At 42.1% G+C, this 19,620-nt stretch overlaps 1 protein-coding gene across 3 annotated transcripts; it reads right to left on the reverse strand.

Moving 5' to 3' along the window:
- Positions 1-57: 57 nt before the first annotated feature.
- On the reverse strand, positions 58-19,369 carry slc7a1a (solute carrier family 7 member 1a). Of its 3 annotated transcripts, none has more exons than XM_056397343.1 (13): positions 19,180-19,369; positions 11,383-11,681; positions 11,100-11,282; positions 10,763-10,921; positions 10,238-10,415; positions 9,889-10,022; positions 8,144-8,366; positions 7,349-7,488; positions 6,139-6,241; positions 5,614-5,819; positions 5,228-5,379; positions 4,984-5,092; positions 58-4,562 (listed from the first exon to the last, which is right to left on the reverse strand). In XM_056397343.1, exons 2-13 carry the CDS (start codon positions 11,567-11,569, stop codon positions 4,378-4,380), a joined length of 1,959 nt encoding a protein of 652 aa, XP_056253318.1. In that variant the 5' UTR covers positions 11,570-11,681; positions 19,180-19,369; the 3' UTR covers positions 58-4,377. The 3 variants fall into 3 exon arrangements, with proteins under 3 accessions (XP_056253318.1, XP_056253317.1, XP_056253319.1); XM_056397342.1 differs by lacking the exon at positions 19,180-19,369 and adding an exon at positions 14,877-15,466; XM_056397344.1 differs by lacking the exons at positions 7,349-7,488; positions 19,180-19,369 and adding exons at positions 6,516-6,652; positions 14,877-15,463.
- Positions 19,370-19,620: the final 251 nt, after the last annotated feature.

Here is a 19,620-nt window from a genome sequence, read left to right on the forward strand (position 1 = left end):
AAATCTGTCCATGCCATTAAAATCACCGGAATTCATCATAAATAGCAACTAGATGGATTTTTTTTTTTTTTTTTGGAAAAGCTCGTTTTATTTACAGGAGTTATGCATTAAACATACAAACTTTTAACAAAAAGGGAAACAGAAAAGGAAACAAGCAAAAACGACATAGGAAATCTTCACATATAGCAGTAAATGTCTAATATTAAATCTACATGTTGGTACCTGGTACTATAGTTTTTGAGTTTAGTGGGATTGGACGGAAGTTCTTGTTTGTATAAACATGACATAATCCATGAGTTGCTGTCAGCCTCTCATTCACAGTATCCCTGGGTCCTGACACTAGGCCACCAGCAGATGGCGCCAAAATATATACATTTCATGTGTATATAACATAGACAACAGCTGTCCTCTGTCTCTTTGTTAGACACAATCATATGTCAGACTGTTGTTTAACATTTTAACAGAGAACTGGAAGCCATTTTGCTCTGGCCTATTAATAAACTACAGGCGTGCATCTGAAAAATAAACAAAACACCAGGGTGCATCTTGACAACAAACAAACAAACAAACAAATAAACATAACTCAAGGTCCACTTAATAACTTTTTTTGCAGCTATCAGGTGCATCTCCTGGTCTTCCTGAGCAGATAGTTTGTTCATTTGTTATCACCTAGCCAACAGTAACTATGGGTACATTGACAACTGAGCAAGCTCCATCTGCTGAAGAAGGCTGTGAGATGCAGTTGAAAGCTTAATAAAAAGCTCAGGTTTTTGCAAGCCATGGATGAACTTACACGCTCCCCACAAGGCACATTTCTGACAGTTATGAAGTCTTGTTTTTTAAAAAAAAGTTGCGTCAACTGATGCAGCAAGAGCGAGATAATGCTCCTCGTCAGAGAGAGGCGATGTTGAGTAAGGAGAAAACTGAGCCACAGTGACAAATAACAAATAACAAAATGTTGTTTTTGTGCTTTTTTTTTTAACAAAATGTACACAAATTCAAACACACTGGAAACCAACCATGACCGATCAAAAAAAAAAAGGGCAACAAAAAGAAAAAGTCTGAGAAAGTGATGTAATCACAGCAAAATGACATAAACGTGAGGCAGCCGGTCATCAACACAGGTGGATCTGAAACATCAAAAGCCTTTATAATGTGACATCCATTATGAAAGGAGGAAGCTAAGGTCTGTAGAGCTTTAAAGCAGCATCAAAGGAGAAGGAAAGAAGCTCCTTCTTTTACCTATTTATATAGTATGTGTGCATACACCGTATTTACCTCAGAAGTAAACACGAAGGTTTGGCACGACATGTAGGAACAACCAGCACTGATTTTCCCAGAAGTTACACATGAATCCCTTTGTACTGATTCAACAGAAAATCAAATGTAAATGTCATGCAGAAAAAAACAAAACAAGTACAACTGTGGATATTCACAACTCCCAAGGAGACTATAAGCTAAGACATGAATCAGTTGAGAATAAATGAGGACAGTTATGTCGTAACAAGTTGAATAGTTAGATTTCTTTGAAACAAATACAAGTATGGGAAATGGGCTTTGACTGCATGTTTTTGACATTAAAAAGTGACTAAACAAGTAGATATTGTAGTGCTGTACTGCTTAGTGTAACATTTCAACAGGGTATATTACTGTGTTGAGTCCATAAATGACAAGAACTCTGGAGGAGTCTGTCATGTATGGCTAATACTTGAAGTCGTAACTGCATGTCACACATAATTATTACACTTGTACTGTGAAATGCTGCATTGCAGGCAACCCACTATGACCCCAGAGCACTTGTTTCTGCCACAGTCATGCCAATATCCCATATTTCTAATTGTATAACTTCTGTTAACATGGCATTACTGGTTAGATCAGCCACAGGACAAAAGAAGGTGACGGCAGTGATTTTTGCCAATCCCGAGGATATACAGTTTCAGTTGCGCTGACCGTGTAAACACGACATAATTGACACAATGTTTTGGCACAAACAGAAGCAACAAAGCCAAAGAACCTACAGACAGACGCTCCTACGTATGCACAAAAGTCATGAGGCTTTCAAAATAACAAAAAGCCCTTTCTCCAATTTACAAATAATTTACTGCAAGAAATATACACAACATTTTATATACACGATTACATTGATTACACATATGCTCTGTTGTAAGGGACTGCCAAAACCACAGTGAACGCACTTAAGGGTTAAAACTAAAATTTTGGTGATATGATATTAATGATAAGTGTTAATCAGTGCAGAGGTCTGTATTTAAATGATGAATTTCCCTTATGTTAAAGGGAAACTACACTGAGTTTGGACATTAAAGTCTGTTTACAGGTCTTAGGGAGCAGTACTGCACATGAAGTTGTATAAAGAATTTTGTGGCCCTGGGGGGAGTTGACTGCTTCAAGCGATGTCACTTGAGTCAGCATTGGTTGGGTCTGAAGACGACAAGTTTGAAAGAGAGAAAAATCTGCGGGCTGTGGATTTTGAAAAAAGTGAGCTTACCAGACCCCCGAGGCTCTACTCCTCAGCCCTCGTTGCATGAGGCTGGCGGCTTCAGGCTACATTAGCTGCACACCTGAATCTCCAACCAAACTGTTCGTGGTTGAGTTGCATTTTGGGTAGTGTAGAAATAAGCGGAGTACTCTTTTAGGTTTACGAAAAGAAAAAACATACCTACAAGCATGAGATACTTTAATGACAACAAACAAAAAAAAAAAAAGGAAATAAATGTACAAGTGTGGTGAAATTTATCTGATCCAATTCTTCATAGACTTTTACTTAATTGTAAATATTAAGTTGAATCAGATTCATAATCTGAAAAACACACTGGAAATGACCATGTTTTATGAAGCAGCTAATAGAAATACATTCATAAACATAAGAAAAGGTGTAAAATAAATTGAGAATGAACACATTAATCCGAATTGAACATCAAAAAAAAAAAAGTTGGCCTGTTTTATTTTTTGAGAAGATTAACGAAATGTTACAAGCTACAGATGCAAAAAGACACAGCAGCCAGCACTGTGAAAATCCGCTATTATCTAATCTTACATGACATTAACTGGCACTGAGCAACTGCCAATGCCTACGCCTGATGCTCAACATGTGTCAAGATACACAAATCAGATTTCATTTTTTTTTTTTTACGGAGTATTAAAAATCCCAAAAAGAGAACATATTTTAACATCTGTCTTTATCACCGTGAAGAGTATGTAAAATCAGGTATCTAGTCACAAGGCTCGCCAAGTTAAAATGCTCCTGTTAGGCTTTAGACTGAATCACTTCCTTTGAATCTCTGTCTCTCAGTGTAAGGAACTGTCCGACGGGATATTTTGCTCATACAGCAATTCCTGCATCATAATTTGCAGCCGGATCCATGACGTCTGATTGGTCAGGGTTGCTTCTTGCTAAGACATATGCCTGTCTTTTCTTTTTGCAAGTAAAAGTCTGGGACCTCAGGTGGATATCAACGCAATCCTTTGGACTTAAAGCTGGACACATGGAAAGTGTAAGTTAAAGCTTCCTGCTGGCCCAATGTTATGTGCAGCCATTCGACTGACCGGCCTCTTCTGCTGGCGGACAAGTGTAATAACATCACTGACCAGCCAAATGTGCTGCGGTGTGTATTGTGCAAGCTCCGACTTGTCAGTGAGGACTGTTAGAGCAGCATTTCAACTTCAGTTACATAAGAGTTTATCAAGTTTAAGAGAATGTAGCTATCGGTATCAGTCTGTGTTTAATATTGATGTGTGTTTTCTGATTTTCAGACATATGTAGATATATACAGTAGTTTTCATTTTTTAACAGAAAAAAAACACAAAAGTTGTATCACTGTAGAACTGTCAGGCACCCAGACAACAGCTGTTACCACATGTGCACACAGTCCTATTGCGGGTAATGTAACCCAGACACTCCAAAGAAGTAACTATGACCCAACATGAAGAGAAACAAATATTATGGTTTCGAGGTATCTGTGAGCCTCCCTGAAACACTGCCATGTTTCATGTCTCCAACACGAGCCCCCCACCCCACCCCCCACCCCCTCCTCCAGACAGCCAAGCGATAACGAGCAGCTGAACCTCAAGGCCAAACACAAGGGGTAACAAGCTTATATCACAATACTCAAATAATAGAACGTGTCATTTATGGCTATAGAAGTTCTGTTTTTGCATGAGTATCATCACCAGTTGTCTGTGTTGTCGAAGGGGAACGTCACAGGTCTGTGTATTTTATGTCAAAGTTATTTATCATTTCTTTCCCCTACAAGGAATAAGGCCAGTGAGGGACTGGGAGTTGTCCTGTCAGAAATACTCTTACACAGACAGACTGGCGTCAGGGCCGGTTGAAATGTGTGCAGCATGTTCTAATGCTTCCTACAAGTCTCCATCATCCTCATCCCTGGCACTGATTCCATTGTGAAGGAAGGCCTCCTTTTCTTGTGGCATGTCCTCTGACTCGCGGCTGTGCTTGAAGCCGATCATCTCCGTGTCTGGAGACGAGCGGGCCGTGGCAGCCTCAGCGCTGTGATGAATACCGTAGCAGAAGTAGATCACGAAACCTGAAAAGATAGAACAGGTAATCACTGTAAAATTAAATGATGTTTTTAGGTTGTTGTTTTTTTTTTTTTTTTTTTTTTTTTTTAATTCTAGTTTGTTGTTATGTGAGCTGGTGCCAGCAGACTTTTAATTATTTATTCTATATTCTTAATGTTTAAAGACATGATTCAAATATCCGTTCTTGCTTGCAACTACAAAATGATGGAATAATAAGATTACTAAACTCAAGTTAAGTGTCAGTTGTGTGCAGTTAGTCTGAGAGCATCTGCAGTGAAGTGTATGAGAAAAAAAAGAAGTCCTTAAACCAGAGACACTCAAGTGAAAGGCGAAAAGACTATTTCCTCTTTAGGGGTGAGCACAATTTCCACAGCTACTGTCAGTGTAAAATGCAAGGTATGATGGGTAGTAACAGAGTATAACTACCTATCGCCATCCAGACTGAAAACCGTATCCAGGTGCCTCTGTCCAATTGCATCATCAGGTAGACGTTGACAAACATGCTGACCACTGGGATGAAGGGCAGCATTGGGACCTAAAGAAATGAAACATAAGTAGCTTGGGTTGAGACGAGTATAAGGGCCAGGGGGTCGTGTTTGAACAAAGCAGTGCCTGAAACTACTACTTTAATCCATAGTGTTCTACACAGAGTGAGTCTCTGGAACCAAACCTTGAAAGAGAGTTTTGTCTTGCTCTCGGGCTGCCTCCAGATGATGAAGGTGAGGAGGAGACACACCATGAAGATGATGCTGAGGGCTATGATGTTCCACACGGCAAAGCCCCCCTGCACCGCCAGTATGCTGAACGCCAGGATCAACGCTCCTGCAGAAGGACATCCATTTTCATATTATTTCATGCTCAACTCTGCACAAGTGCCACGCAAGTTATGTAAATTCACCCATTTTAAATGCATCCAGCGAAATCTTCATCTGGATTCTAAGCAACTAAAGACTCTTGCCAGATTCTTTACAGAAGCTCTAACACATTACCTCCCCGCCGTCTTATTCCTATTTTTTGTATTTGATCACTGCATGGAAGTAAGTCTGGATCACCCACCCATGACAGAGGCACAGATGTTGACGGTGAAGCCTGACAATGTGGATGGCTCAGGGTTGTCTGGGTACAGCAGGGTATTGAGGCTGAACCTCTCCTCCACACCGGGCAGGATGCCCATACTGGGGACACTGATGCCGTCGCTCAGCTCCACGTCCTCCTGGGTACTGGCCATCTGATACACCAGACTGGGCTGCTCTGGCTGGTACCTGACACGCACGCACGCACACACACACACACACACACACAATACACTGATTTAGCATTGCGACTTAACTCTGCATTCACACCATTTAAAACAATTTGCCTGTGAGTTTTTGTCAATCACACTGTAACGTCAAGTTGAAGTTGTCAGTCATGATACTGTATGTCTTGAATTAACTGATTATGATGTTTTCAGCACAAATGCTGGGCAGAGCTTCATTAGTCAAATATAAATATACTGCATATGGCAACAGGAGTGAGGCTGGACCAATTTCGACATGGAAATGACTCTGAGAGCTTGTGCTTATGTCCCCTCCAACTAACCTGAGCACCAAGACACAGGCAGCTACTAAGGTGTAGGCCAGCAGCGTCCCTATTGACATCAGGTCCACCAGGTCCTTCAGGTCGAACAGAAAGGCCATGATGGCTTTCAAAGAAGAGAAAGAGAGGGAGATGAAAGCATTTGTTTGACCATAATAACCTTTGATACAAAATAATTCAATAATAGAAAGAACCATCATGTTTTCATGATTTTTCAATAAACATTTCTGAATTGTCACATTGTCATTTTCCAACAAAGTGGTCAAGTTGTTTTCATTTTCACACCATCCCATACACCCCCCCCCCCCCCTCCAGTCACCCTCTCTCTCTATCTCTGCTTTCCTTATCCCTCCTTATTCCACATTCCCTATTCCTCTTACCGGACATAACCCCGGCGGTCACAGTGGACGTTATGGGGGCTTTCCTCTCACTGACACGCGCCAGGAAGGAGAAGAGCAGGCCATCCCGAGCCATGGCAAAGATGATACGGGGTAGGGGAAACATGGAACCCAACAGACTGGGGCGGAGTGGGGAGGAAAACATCAGATTGGGACGACAGTTGTAGGCGTAGGGCGGAGGAGCAAGAGGAAAGGAAGAATTGGTCAGAGGTCAGTAAGTGAGAAAAAGGGAAGAATTAGTGAAAGGAGATGGATACAGTTGGTAAGACAGGAGTTATGGGATTGCGGACAGGAGAACGTGGAATGGGATATCAGGCTGGCTGTACTGTAGAGCAGCAGGAGGCATGATGTTGGTCCAAGGACATTCTCATGCCAGCATGCAAAACTTCTCTCCCTTAAATAGCAAATATGGTGCTCCATGCTGTTACTCTCCATTCCAATGTAAAATCTTAGGTTACTTCACCATGCAGTTTAATTCGGTATTAATATTCTTCCTCTATCATCACTAAGATGCAAGCAGAAAATATCCCTCAAGTCTCCTAAGGTTCATTAGAAATAATATCTAGTCACTGACCCATGCTAGATGAATGACAAAGTAGAGATACAATAACGTGGACTGCCTCAGCTAACTAAAAACAGACCTGGACAGTTAGTGATGACCTTTTCATGCCCGTCTGCTGATTTCTGGCAGGTTTCTTCAATACACGCTTAAGAGATTTTGCAACTGATAGGCCAGAACATTTGCAGCCCTGCAGCATGAAAAGTAGCCTCAGTGTACATGGATGCAGTTTAACACATGCGTGTTAGTGTCTCACCTGCCCCTATGCCAGAGGTGAGGGTTGCAATTAGCGGGGTTTTGGTGCGGGGGCTGATCTCGGCCATGAACTTGAAAAGCAGCCCATCGTCGGCCATAGCCCAGATCACGCGGGGCATAGGGAACATAGCACCCAGCAGGCTACCGGGGAGGAAGGAAGACCAGCACATATAGTTTCCACACTTACAGCCACAGGAATGCCGTGAAACATACATGAGCAGACACTGTGTACATACATTACATTTACACATTTACACAACATAATATGTACAGTTAATGACATAAAGGGTAAGAATAATAGTGACGTGCAGGAACATGTTCAATATTAAGGCACACATCTGCTTCCAGCTGACCTCAAATATACTGTGCCGTTTTTTAATTAAGAATGGGAATAATTCATAATCATGCATTATAATGATCTATCAAAGCAAAATTCATGTACAAAATATAGTACAATAATACCGACATTACAAAACTATTAAAAACTGATTGTTAGTAAAAAAAAAAAAAAAAAACTAAAAATTAAAAATTAGAAATTAGTAAAAAAAAAGTTGTGGTGGCCTTCGGTGACATGTTATATAATCACATACATACACTGATGTTACCATGTATTCTCAGCGGTGCTCTTATTTTTAGTCAAGGGATCAAATGCCGTCTGAGGTTAAATATACACTCATGTAACGTGCACACACACACACACACACACACACTGAGAGAGAGAGAGCGAGAACTAGAGTAAATGGGCATGCATTTGAAACTAACGGCAAACCGGTGCAGGAGTGTGCAAGTTGCTTACCTCGTAGACAGAGCACAAAGAGAGCCTACAGCTACAGCATATTTGGCCCCCCCCCAGCCCACGTATTTAAAGGCTACAGGCAGAGGGCTGTTGCTGTCCAGCAGGTAGTATGGCATCATGAGGGTGAGGGCAGCAGAAACACCGAAGTACGCCACGAAGCAGATGAGCAGCGAGGACACGATGCCGATAGGGATGGCTCTCTGGGGGTTCTTCACCTCTTCACCTAGACAGAGGCATATGAAAAGGAGCAATAACAATGCAATTTATTATTTTTATTTATTTATTTATTATTCATTATTTATTACTTCACCAGCTGCTGACATTTGTCTTTAAAACTTTTTGGGCTTGACTGACTGATTAGACTGGAAGACACACAACTAACGTAATTTAGTTCAATCTCCCTATCAAATAAATACAATGAGAGTTTGACATGTTGTTTCCAACATCACAGATTAATAAAACTGATTTGGTTGCATTGATAATAACAGTTTCTTAAAAGTTGTCAAATGACCCCTTTATAGTTTGAATGAGATAGGTCATTTATTTTGAAGGAAACTCAGTTTACTTTCTTAAATAGTGATCTGTGCAACTGTTGTCATATCAACCTAGCATCCCTCGCTCAGCTGCTCCGCCACGGTTTGTTGGTAACTAACTATAATAACCACATTCTAATGCAAGGACTGAGCAGACTCTGAAATGCACACAGCCTTCACTCCTTTATGGCTGCACTGGCAGACTTCCAGGAAACATGGAAACCTGAGCAAACAGATGTATTTAAGAAACATTCCGCATGGTATTTTGCAACAAATAGAACAAGGAGCTTATTTTCCCTGCGCACCCACAAGACTGAAACACCCAACTATTCGGCTGTAGGCGATTATGCAACAGCGCTCCTGAGGCGAACATTCAGGTCTTGTTCTGCGGTGAAATCACATCGGGATGATGGAGTGTGTATAACCCTGTCTGGATCCTCTCCTACACCATTGACGGCTACTGATTGGCCTATTGTTGGAAGGTCAGGGGTCACAAGCATAACAGTGGTAACAGTTGTGTGTGTGGGTGTGTGGACAGGGGAGGGGATAATAGCTTCAAGACAACTTAACTGTAGGTAGCCAAAACACACACCGACATGTGTGTGTGTGTGTGTGTATGTGTGTTTGTGCGCGTGTGTATGTGTGTGTGACAGACACGCTCCCACAAGCCAAACTAAAGCATTCGGGGTTAACTTCACGCTAGCCAATCAAATTTCAGGAAAAAGAGGGGTGGAAAAAGCTCGGGGGCCGGAGAGCAGGCAAGCTGGAAGAAATTTGTAAACGCTCCTTTTTTTTCTTTTCCTTTTTTTGTTTTTACAACCCAGAGGTCGTGAAGTGAATAAACCGTACTACCTGCATGAAGACACACACCTATTCACAGATGTAGATCTGCACAAAAAAAAAAAAAGAAGCTCACATCACATTTTGATTTACGTCCCTGACCCGCGTCACTGCGCTTGGCATTCTGCCAAGAGCAGAACTGGGCCAAATGTACTAAAGTACATCTTTTCTCTGTGCTCTGGCCCTCTTATGTAATACTCCTGGCTGTTTAGACAAGCAATTGAAATGGTCCCAACTCCAGATCCAGTTACCCCCCCCCCCCCCCCCCCAACTGGAACTGAAACGTACCCATGAGGCAGTGGAAGGGATTTGAGAAGTGGAACAAGAGGAGAATGCAGCCAGAGCGGTTTCCTGGTTTAATCCAGCACTGACCTGTGGTGGCGATGCAGTCAAATCCGACAAAGGCATAGAAACAGGTTGCAGCCCCTGACAGGACGCCTGTAAATCCAAATGGCATGAAGCCGCCCACTCCCAAACGTTCTCTTGTTGGCAGGACCTCTGTCAGACTGCAGAGCAGAGGTGAAATATGAATAAAAACAGCAGAAAACCTGTATTGGATGAATTTGTTCTCCGAAATGATTAAAAAAAACAAAAACAAAAGCGTTTTTCAGTGAGATCTGTGGATTATCGGAGTAACTGAGACACTGAAAGATGTAGTATCCGAAATAACATTGGATAGAACATCTTTGATATGTGAAAGCGTGTATGTCTACATGCTTACTTGAGGCTTGAGTTACTGGTATGATTGGCATGTAGGATCTCCTCAGGGTCTAGCTGCCAGTTCTTCAAAGTACCCTTGACCAGCCCTGAGACCACCATGAACAACAGGACGAGGATGTTGATACATGTAAAAACCTTGTTCACCATCGCTGACTCTTTGACCCCAAATGCCAGCAGACCTTAGAAACAGAGAAGACGTAGGAAGGAAGAAAGAAATGAGAAAAAAATGTCTTCGGAGGAAGAGACACAGAGGTACAGGACCCCATGGCATAAATGAAACTTGTCACACAGGTTTTTCACTCTTATTTGTCAACTAATTGTTTACAGTGAATATCTGCCCCTGCGGCAATATCAACTGCTACAAGCATCAAAAGCTTAAGGGTGAGGCGCTGCTTACCGGCGAAGATAAATATGCTCGATGAGACGCAAACGTGACAACACAAGAGCGAGGGACAGTGAGAGAGAGAGAGAGAGAGAGAAAGACAGAGAGAGAGAGAAAGACAGAGAGAGAGAGGGGTTTTCTTACCTGTGAGGGTGATTATGATGATAACAGCAAACATGTCAGGGTACTCTGCCAGCACGCCCGGTGCATTCATGGACATGTACTCCCTGCAGAACTGCTCTATGCGCTTCCCTACCAACTCGTCGAAGGTGGCGCTCCACGCGCGGGCCACACTGGAGGTGCCTGAGATGGAGAGAGGGAAGCAGAGGGAAATCTCTCAGTGTCTTTTTTCCTTTTTTGAGATGTGGTACTTGATGACTTTCTAATATCCTATAAATCGAATCTAAAGACAAGTAATTGCCTGTAACTACAAAAGTGACGAAAAGGAGACGACAAAGTAGGAAACGCTGCGTTGCTGTACCAATGATATAGGAGAGGATGAGGTTCCATCCGGTGATGAAGGCCCAGAGCTCCCCTACAGTCACATAGGAGTAAAGATAAGCTGAGCCTGTCTTGGGAACACGGGCTCCAAACTCAGCATAGCACAGACCAGCCAACACTGAGGCTAAGGCTGCTATCAGGAAAGACAGCACAATGGCAGGACCTGGGTGGGGTGGGGTGGGGTGGGGGTTAAAGAGAATCAAATGATAAGAAGATTTGTCCCAGATGACATCTTTTAATGATTTACTGAAATGTTAACTTACCAGAATTCTCTCGTGCAACAGCCCCGGCTAGCACGTAGACGCCAGCGCCCAGTGTGCTTCCCACGCCCAGGGCCACCAGGTCAAAAGTGTTGAGACATCGAGACAGACGAGAGTCCTCTGTGTTACAGTTCACCACCTTCACCCTGAGCAACTGCTTCCCGAAACCCAGAAGCTTCTCCAGCGCCATGGATCACAGTCTGGCCACAGGCGAGGAAGGGGAGGGAGGAAGGGGGGGGAGGGGGAGCCAGTCAACCGGGATTCAGAGGTCACAGGGGAGAGGGCGAGAGGTCACATACACCCTAATGGGAGGCAAAGGACGGAGCAGATAAAGGACAGTAATTCAGCAAAGTACATTTCTCACACAAAAAAAAAAAATGAATCCAACACAGATATATGATAAAAGCAGCCTGCACGATGCTGCATGTAAGTATAAACACAGGTGGCACAGTGGCACAAGTGTTACAGTTCGGGGAAAGGGGTTCACTTGGGCTTGACACACTTGATGTAAGTAGAACACGGTTTCCCGGGACGTTACATAACGCAACCCAAATCCACAATGTGTGACTGCTAGCCAAAAAAACGGGGGCCTATAGGGATAATCCATCTTATTGCTGGATACGTTGCCGACATATGTTACATAATGCAGCGCAACTCACAGGAGAGGAGGCAAAGCCCTTCAACAGACTGTTCGACACGGAGAGAATCAGAACTCAGGACAAAGAAACACAGTCTTGAATCATCACACTGGGTTACTCCTACGCATAGCAGAAGAAGCAAGACCAACACTGCTATTTACGTTTCTTTGTTACATAGAACAAACAAGGATACACCACTGTTTACAGCGCTCAGAGTAAACACAATTAAAAGAAAGCAAATAAGATACTTAATGGAAGAAAGTAGACAGAAGGAGAATCTACACTTATTCCAAATATAATATTTTTCTGCACTAATTAAAAAGGAGGATTGGGTTTAAAATCTTGAAGGCGACAGATTTAACAAAGAACGCTCCAAATTGAAACTGCAGATGCCGAGACTACCTGACTTTTAGCCCCTTGTATGGGTCAAGCTCCGAAACCACTGGATCCTACAATTTCAAAAATGCAACTGACAACATCTTTCATTAGATCCTCGCTGCACCCTTCTTTTAAACCCCTCAGCGCGTTCCCGTTAGGACCCGGCCCTTACTGCAGCCCTTACATGTCATCATGCCTTACTTCGTGTGTAAAATTGGTGTAGTCACCCTCAACTGTTACTGTTGGACTTAACTACACATAAATACACAGACTCATATTAAAATTTGATGGTCTGTGATCATAAAAAAAAAAAAACTGCAAAAAAAAACTGCGAAGGGACGATCAGCCAGCGCAGTTTGAAACCAGACTGTCTACTCTCTGGAGGCGAAACCCAGCTGTAAGTCTTCTTTTAAAGTGGTTTCTCTGGGTCAGTAGCCTGTCCAACATCTTATACACATTCCCCAGTGCTGAGCTCACATACTGAGAGGTAATATTTGATATTTGGAAGGAGAAAAAAAATATGAAGGACAGATGGAGGGAAGGAAAAGGGAAAAAAAGAGGGGAGGGGGTGTAAACATTGTAAGTTAAGTTGTGGTGGTCTGGCAGATGTCCTGTGGTATGTCCCATGGAAGAAAGACCAGGAGTGACGTGCAGTAGCATAACACCGCCACCCATTTCTAGATAATGGCTTCTCTCCAGAGCCCATTGACATGAGCACACAAATCAAAGGTCGTGTGGCGAGTGCAACAGTCATGTCACGTCTGATGGAAACTTCCACACAAGGGTAAGCCAAGGTGATGACCTTTTTATTCTTTCCAGAAAAATCAGTCAGGCACAAATATTGTACAACTTTTCCACCCTGGCCTAATACAGCACGTATGAAAAAAAGTACACTTGTTGTAAAATGACCAACTATTATACTCATATACAAACAAAGCTTATATTTTGATCTACAAGTAAAATAAATGCTGAGTCGGTTAATCGAATAGTCAATTTTGATAGTCAGATCATCATTATAGTCTTTTTTTTTTTAAGCAAAAATGCCAAACAACGTGAAGATTTTATGCTTTTCTTTGTCGTATATGATAACAAACTGAATATATTTGGGTTTTGCACTAATGGCTGGACAAAATGAGAAATTTAAAGACGTCACCTTGAAACGTGGTAAATTATAAAGGCTTTTTTTTCCGTTATTTTTTAAAATATTTTATGGATAAAATTGTTTACTGATTAACAAGAAAATTAATTGATAATGAAAGTAATCCTCTCAGGTTGTTTGCAATAGACAGTAAGAGGCAGTGATGGGTGGAGGAAGCCATGTGGCAATGTTATGATCATGTCTTTCTGGACTTCTGGATTTCCTCAATTATTCTCCTCTCTTGTTAAACTGAAACACGAAAGCTTTCCGAAGCTTCGGACGTTACACTTTACAGAGATTGCGATTATTGAACCAAACGAAATTGGAAGTGAATGAGACGAGTGAGGGTGATTGTGAAAAGAGAGGGGGACACGCCCCCACCAATGCACAGTGGAAATTACCCCATATGGTGAAGGGTTCCCTTATTATATCTCACTGTGGAACTGCCTACAACATTATGTTTCTTTAATACAGATCTCATACAAGATTATATTTATTAGCGCAGGTTTTTTTTTTTATTGTGTTTTGTTACACTATATTTTACCGACAAGGGGGGGGGGACAAATTGCTGACCGGCCCGGAGAATTCATGGATGTATCTATGTCTCTATATACATTATCATACCCTAATCAAAATTCCAAATGAAATTCATCACCATTGTATTTACACATTATATATAAACGACACTGAACACACTCAGTTAATGTCAGCGCATGATTAAGAAATGCAGACATAAGCAAAACTATTGCCTGAGAAAATTTAGAGAAAATGTTTTTAAGTCATCTGTTAACAAAAAAATAAAAAATAAATAAAAAACGCAAACAATAAAAAGCCGCTCCTCAAATAATCCATGAAATTACTGGACCGAACCAGCAGCAGTTTATATTATCATTCATCCCAGATAAAAAAAAATATAAGATGATTATTACAACAGCTCGTGTGCCACATTACTGTAAAGAAAAGCTGAGGGTGGAAATGCCATTCGAACAGCCCTGGGTAAACATAAAGCGCTTACAGGAACGAAGACACACATGCACACACATAAACACAGAAGGCAGTAGCCTGTGTGAGCCGCATGACCCCTCCCTGACCTGGGTACGCAGGTTATGCAACTGCCTAGTCAAAACCGTCCCCTGTCAGTACAATTCATCAGACCGAATGATGACACCTTAAATGGAAGCAAATCTGACAATTCAAAACAATCTTCTGCGTGTGAAACAGGGAAACATACAGAAGTAACCATTGTTCATATTGCATGCAATGTCAACGCTTTCAGATCAATGTCAAAATGGCATTAACCTCTTCCCACGTGGCGGAGTAAGAAAAACATACAAAGTACTTACTTGAAAGCACCTACAGATACGATTCGCCTGTTAATCTGAGCGTAAAGTTTGAAAGACCGATGACAGATACAGGGATTATTTGTTAACTATCCTTCAAGCTGCTGTGAAGAGTGAGAGCGTTCCACGGCCGCCGTTCTGAAATAGAGTCTGGAGGAATCACATGGCTCGGCTATTCCAAGCAGCACATGCACATGCACACACACACACACACACACGCACACACATGCACACACAAGCACGGGCAAACTGTAGCAGTAGCTGGTTGGTGGTGAAAACCTTGATACATATTTTTTTTTTTTTTTACAGTTAAAAACTCTGGATGCTCTTGGACTCTTATGTCACCAATGGACTACAGTTGCACAGTCACAGAAGAACGCAGTTTATGTGTGAAAGCTGCAGATTCCTGGAACAGAAATGTACCACGGCAAGATCTGACAAGTGGTGGTAACTGTTGGCTGCATCCACATAAGCCTTTGGGTTAGGTGTCACTCATGCACACAAGCGCATACGTGCATGCTTTATTTGAATTCACTGTGATGAAACGTTTATTTACACAGGAATAAATACCAAGAATCAAAGTTACAAAAGAAAAACGTGTTCTACACTGACACACGTACAGGAGCCGGTGTCAGTTTAAAAGTGACTTGGCTGAGTACGGTAGTGGAGATGTGACGAAAGAAGAGGCAGTGCCCATCAAATGGGGAGGGAGCGGGTGAACAGGAAAGGGGGGTGTGATCCTTCAGCACCAATGAAAGTAGGCCATGAAAATGACACTGCTTGACATTTACACTTCTCAGTATTACTACACAATAACTGCAGTAAATTGCTGAAGTGCATCACCACAAAGCAGAACGAACACTAGCAGGGAATATACAGGGTTTGAAAAAAACTGACACAAACAAACACCCTTTCTTGTTGCTACAGTCAAACTACTCTTGCTGATGGTTTTTTTTTTTTTTTTTTTTTTTCCTGTTGAGTATTTCTTCTGAACATACCTGATGGCAGAGGTCATGGAAAGCCACACAGGACAACTGTCAGATGAGACAATGTTTCTTACTTTCACTGACACGACAACCTGACCTTACACTGCTTTAGGAACGATACACAGTGAGGATATAAAAAAAACACACTCATGCCTAGACCTGCAAGCTCGCGCGGTATCTTCAGGTGCACATATACACACATTACAATGCACACAAGCATTGCTTTCTTCCTCTGGCTCTTTCACTGAATTGCACTGCACGATGTTCAAGGAATGGAAAAATATAATGCACGTTGTCCTATGTTTTGTTTGCTGGTGAAGTCTTGCTATTCTGGAGTCATTGAGGTCTACTGCCCAAATGCACACACTCACCGTGGGCGTTTTGCTCATTGAGCTAGCGGGTGGGTTCAATGAGGAGAAAGAACGGCATGCAACAGCGGAGTGTCGACCGCTGCTTGTTGACATTCCCCATCTGTTCCCATCCAAAACATCTTTGCGCACACGTGACCCCATTCAACTCTGCGAGGTGGACACACACCGCTTTATAAGAAAGCTGATCTGATTAGCCGTCCGATTGCTTGTTATGTCTGTGACAAAGTCACCTTGAGCTCGCGGCGCGTGTGGATTTCAATAATGTGTGTCAGTCAGTCAGTTGGTCAGTCAAGTCGGTCAAGAGCAGGCACGGTCATGAGGCTGCACCACCTCTGTGGACAGAAAGCAACGACGGATATGAGTGATGCAGCAGGTGACAACATCTGACGAATGTGGCAGGTCATAATTCTTCCTAACTGAGGAAAAAGAAAGCACATTTAAGCATCGTTATATTTATCATTATCATGTTCGCAGCCAAGTTTGGACCATAAAAACTTCATTCTTTACAGTCAGACTTATAACAAAAACAAAGAAGTTTTGAAAGGGTGCAAATGAGAAAGCGTCATCCCCCTGTTTGGACAGACACCAATGCTCCTCTCTCATCCTCCTCTTGGACACAGGCCAGAGAAATAATCACATATTTTAGGAAACAGAAGATTTACCCTTCACCTGCATTCAGTCCAACTACAGAGATGGTTTGCCTTTTTTTTTTTTTTTTTTAAGTCAGGAACCAGCCTTCATAAACTGTTTTCAGACAACAACAAAAAAACAATGGTGCAAAAAGACATTTTGAGCAAAACTGTTTGGGGACCTACAAGTGTAAATGAAAGAAGGCAAAATTTCACTGATATCTCTGTCTAACACTAGACTCTCGTTGCTGATTATTGGTTGATAATTCAGGCGGACTAACGGTCATATTCACAACAAACAGTGTCAGTCTGAATATGTTAGTAATCCAGTTTTCAGAGTTTTTAACCAACGATATATTGACACAGTAGTTTAAATAGTTTTTCTCCACACCTGATGCCCCTAACAGAATCTTTACATTTTTCTTGTAGTAAAATAAAACTGCAAACGGCAATAAAATTGTGTGTATTTCAACACACCATATTTGTACATTTATATTCTGATATTGAGTTTTGTATTGTGATAATTCACGGTGCGAGTCACTTTGTACGTTTGACAGTTACAAAGCTGCATCACTTCTCACTGAATACCAAGTTCATTCCTCAGAATCTAAAGCTGTTTCTATTCCAGCAACTAATCACTTCTGTAACCATGAATACGCATTGTTTGTGTGTATATTACTATTACCCAACATTGTAATAAGCCCCTGATCCAAGTTTTGTACACACTGCTTCTATTTACCTCAGCAAAGGTCACTTACATTTTGCACAGTGCCATGACAGGTTAAAGTCACAAACCACCACTGGCAACTTGTTTAAGTTTTAAGTGTGAGCACAAACAGAAGCAGGACACTCTTTAAAATACAGGTTTATGTGGATGCTGCTGAGCCTTATAAGTAACAAGTCATTTAGCCAAGAGGAAATATGAAGCCTGAGAATGCTGAGGCCGTCCCCAGAACCTCAGTGAACCTGGAAAGCTTCCATACACACACAGCCCTCTGTGCATTGGTATAGGCTTCATATGCAACATGGCACTCAGCAACTTGCCTGCTTAGTGACCCACTTTCAGACCGGCTAAAGTTAGACCAACTAGAACCGGTCTGAACTGTTGCCATCAAAATCTAAAAGGTCATCTCTTTTCACTGAGTCATTCCTAACTGACAGTTTCATTTAGAATAAGATAATGCTCTTTAGTATTAAGCAATTAAAAAAAAAAAAAAAAACTATTTTAATCAAATTATTAAAAAGATCATGCTTTTACAAAAAAAAAAAAAAGGATGTCACTTATTTCCAGCTGTTTTTTCAAATGCCGAATTCAGAGAGAGTGAGAATCTCATTAGGCTGAGACAGGTTGAGTCAAACCTCCATGCAACTATCCATCAAACAGTGTGTTGCTTTTATGATGTTTTACACTTTTCATGTCGATTGTATGTTTCTAGTTTTGGTCTATTTCATGGGTTTAGATATTACATCTGTAATTTAACACCGATTCTTCAGATGCTCTTTTGCTTGATCTGATGATTTTAAGCCCCGGCGTGTTCAACTTTCCATTATGGTTCTGTTCAGCGAGTGAATACTTGCTCCACCACTTCTGATTTGCTGCTTGTCTTGTATGTCAGTATCTGCTCTGTGCGGCCACTTGCTGCTTTCACTCCAGTCCAGACTTCCCCACCACCCCTACAAGGGTGCAAATCTGTCAGTGCTGGTTTAAGACCAGTCTTGAATCGAGGACGGTGGCATCCCTTGCCACCACCATCTTCACATGCATCACCGGACCTCTGGACAGGCTGCACTGTTGCTCCTGGCACAGCCGGATCCAGCCTGAACACACTCCAGGAATCACCCCTCTCACGTTACACGATCATGGTTACAGACAATGCATTCTTAGTAGTAGTCCCTAAATATGGACTCACCCAACTTACTTGCACCTCAGTACTTCACAGTACTGAGGTGCAAGTAAGTTGGGTGAGTGGAGATACAGATACAGGAAAGGGAAATGATGTCATTTACATTTGGTTCTTCTGCGCCGTTTGAAGCCGCACGCGAAGCTGCAGAAAAACTGCAATGCGCGGTATAAAAGCGGTTAAAATGGGGTCCAAGCGAGACGTGCATGTGGTCTACAGCGTGGGTGCCTCAAGTTTCAGTGCGTATTCAGGCATGCACTCACATTTACGCACAGAAACACGTTTCACGCATTAGCTCTCTAACTGATGTGTGGACTCTGAAAACCACCTAACCCTAGGTAGTGATACTGTAAAGTTCACACACACCGCTCCACCATGTGCATGCATGTGACTACGGTAGAGTAATAGTAGGTCTTTACCTTGTAAAAACCCCGCAGGAGCGCATGAAGCAGTGAGCCAAGACAGCGAGCTTCCTTGTGAGGTCTTAAAAAAAAAAAACAACAAACAAAAAAACTGCAAACTGAAGAAAACAAAACTGCCTCCACTCACGGTGATCGGCAAAGTTATGTGTATTTCTTTACAGGTGGTAAGGAAGAATTTAAGATTCCGGGTTTCTCTGTAAAGCGCGGTGAAATGGAGGAGGGGATACAGAGGCAAACAAGCAGCTCCGCCCGCTCATTACTATTTACAGTTGTGCAATAGCTCGAGGCTGCATGTAGTGACCAACTGCCACAAGTGGCTTCTGGCTTAAGTCAATAACAAAGTACTCACGACTTCACAGTGACAGTGTCATGTGGAGTTTTGATCATCAGGCAGGTAAGCAAAAAAAAAAACAACAAAACAAAACTGGAGAGCTTTAA

This window comes from Seriola aureovittata, chromosome 15 (assembly GCF_021018895.1).
Source record: "Seriola aureovittata isolate HTS-2021-v1 ecotype China chromosome 15, ASM2101889v1, whole genome shotgun sequence".
Lineage (NCBI taxonomy): Eukaryota > Metazoa > Chordata > Actinopteri > Carangiformes > Carangidae > Seriola > Seriola aureovittata.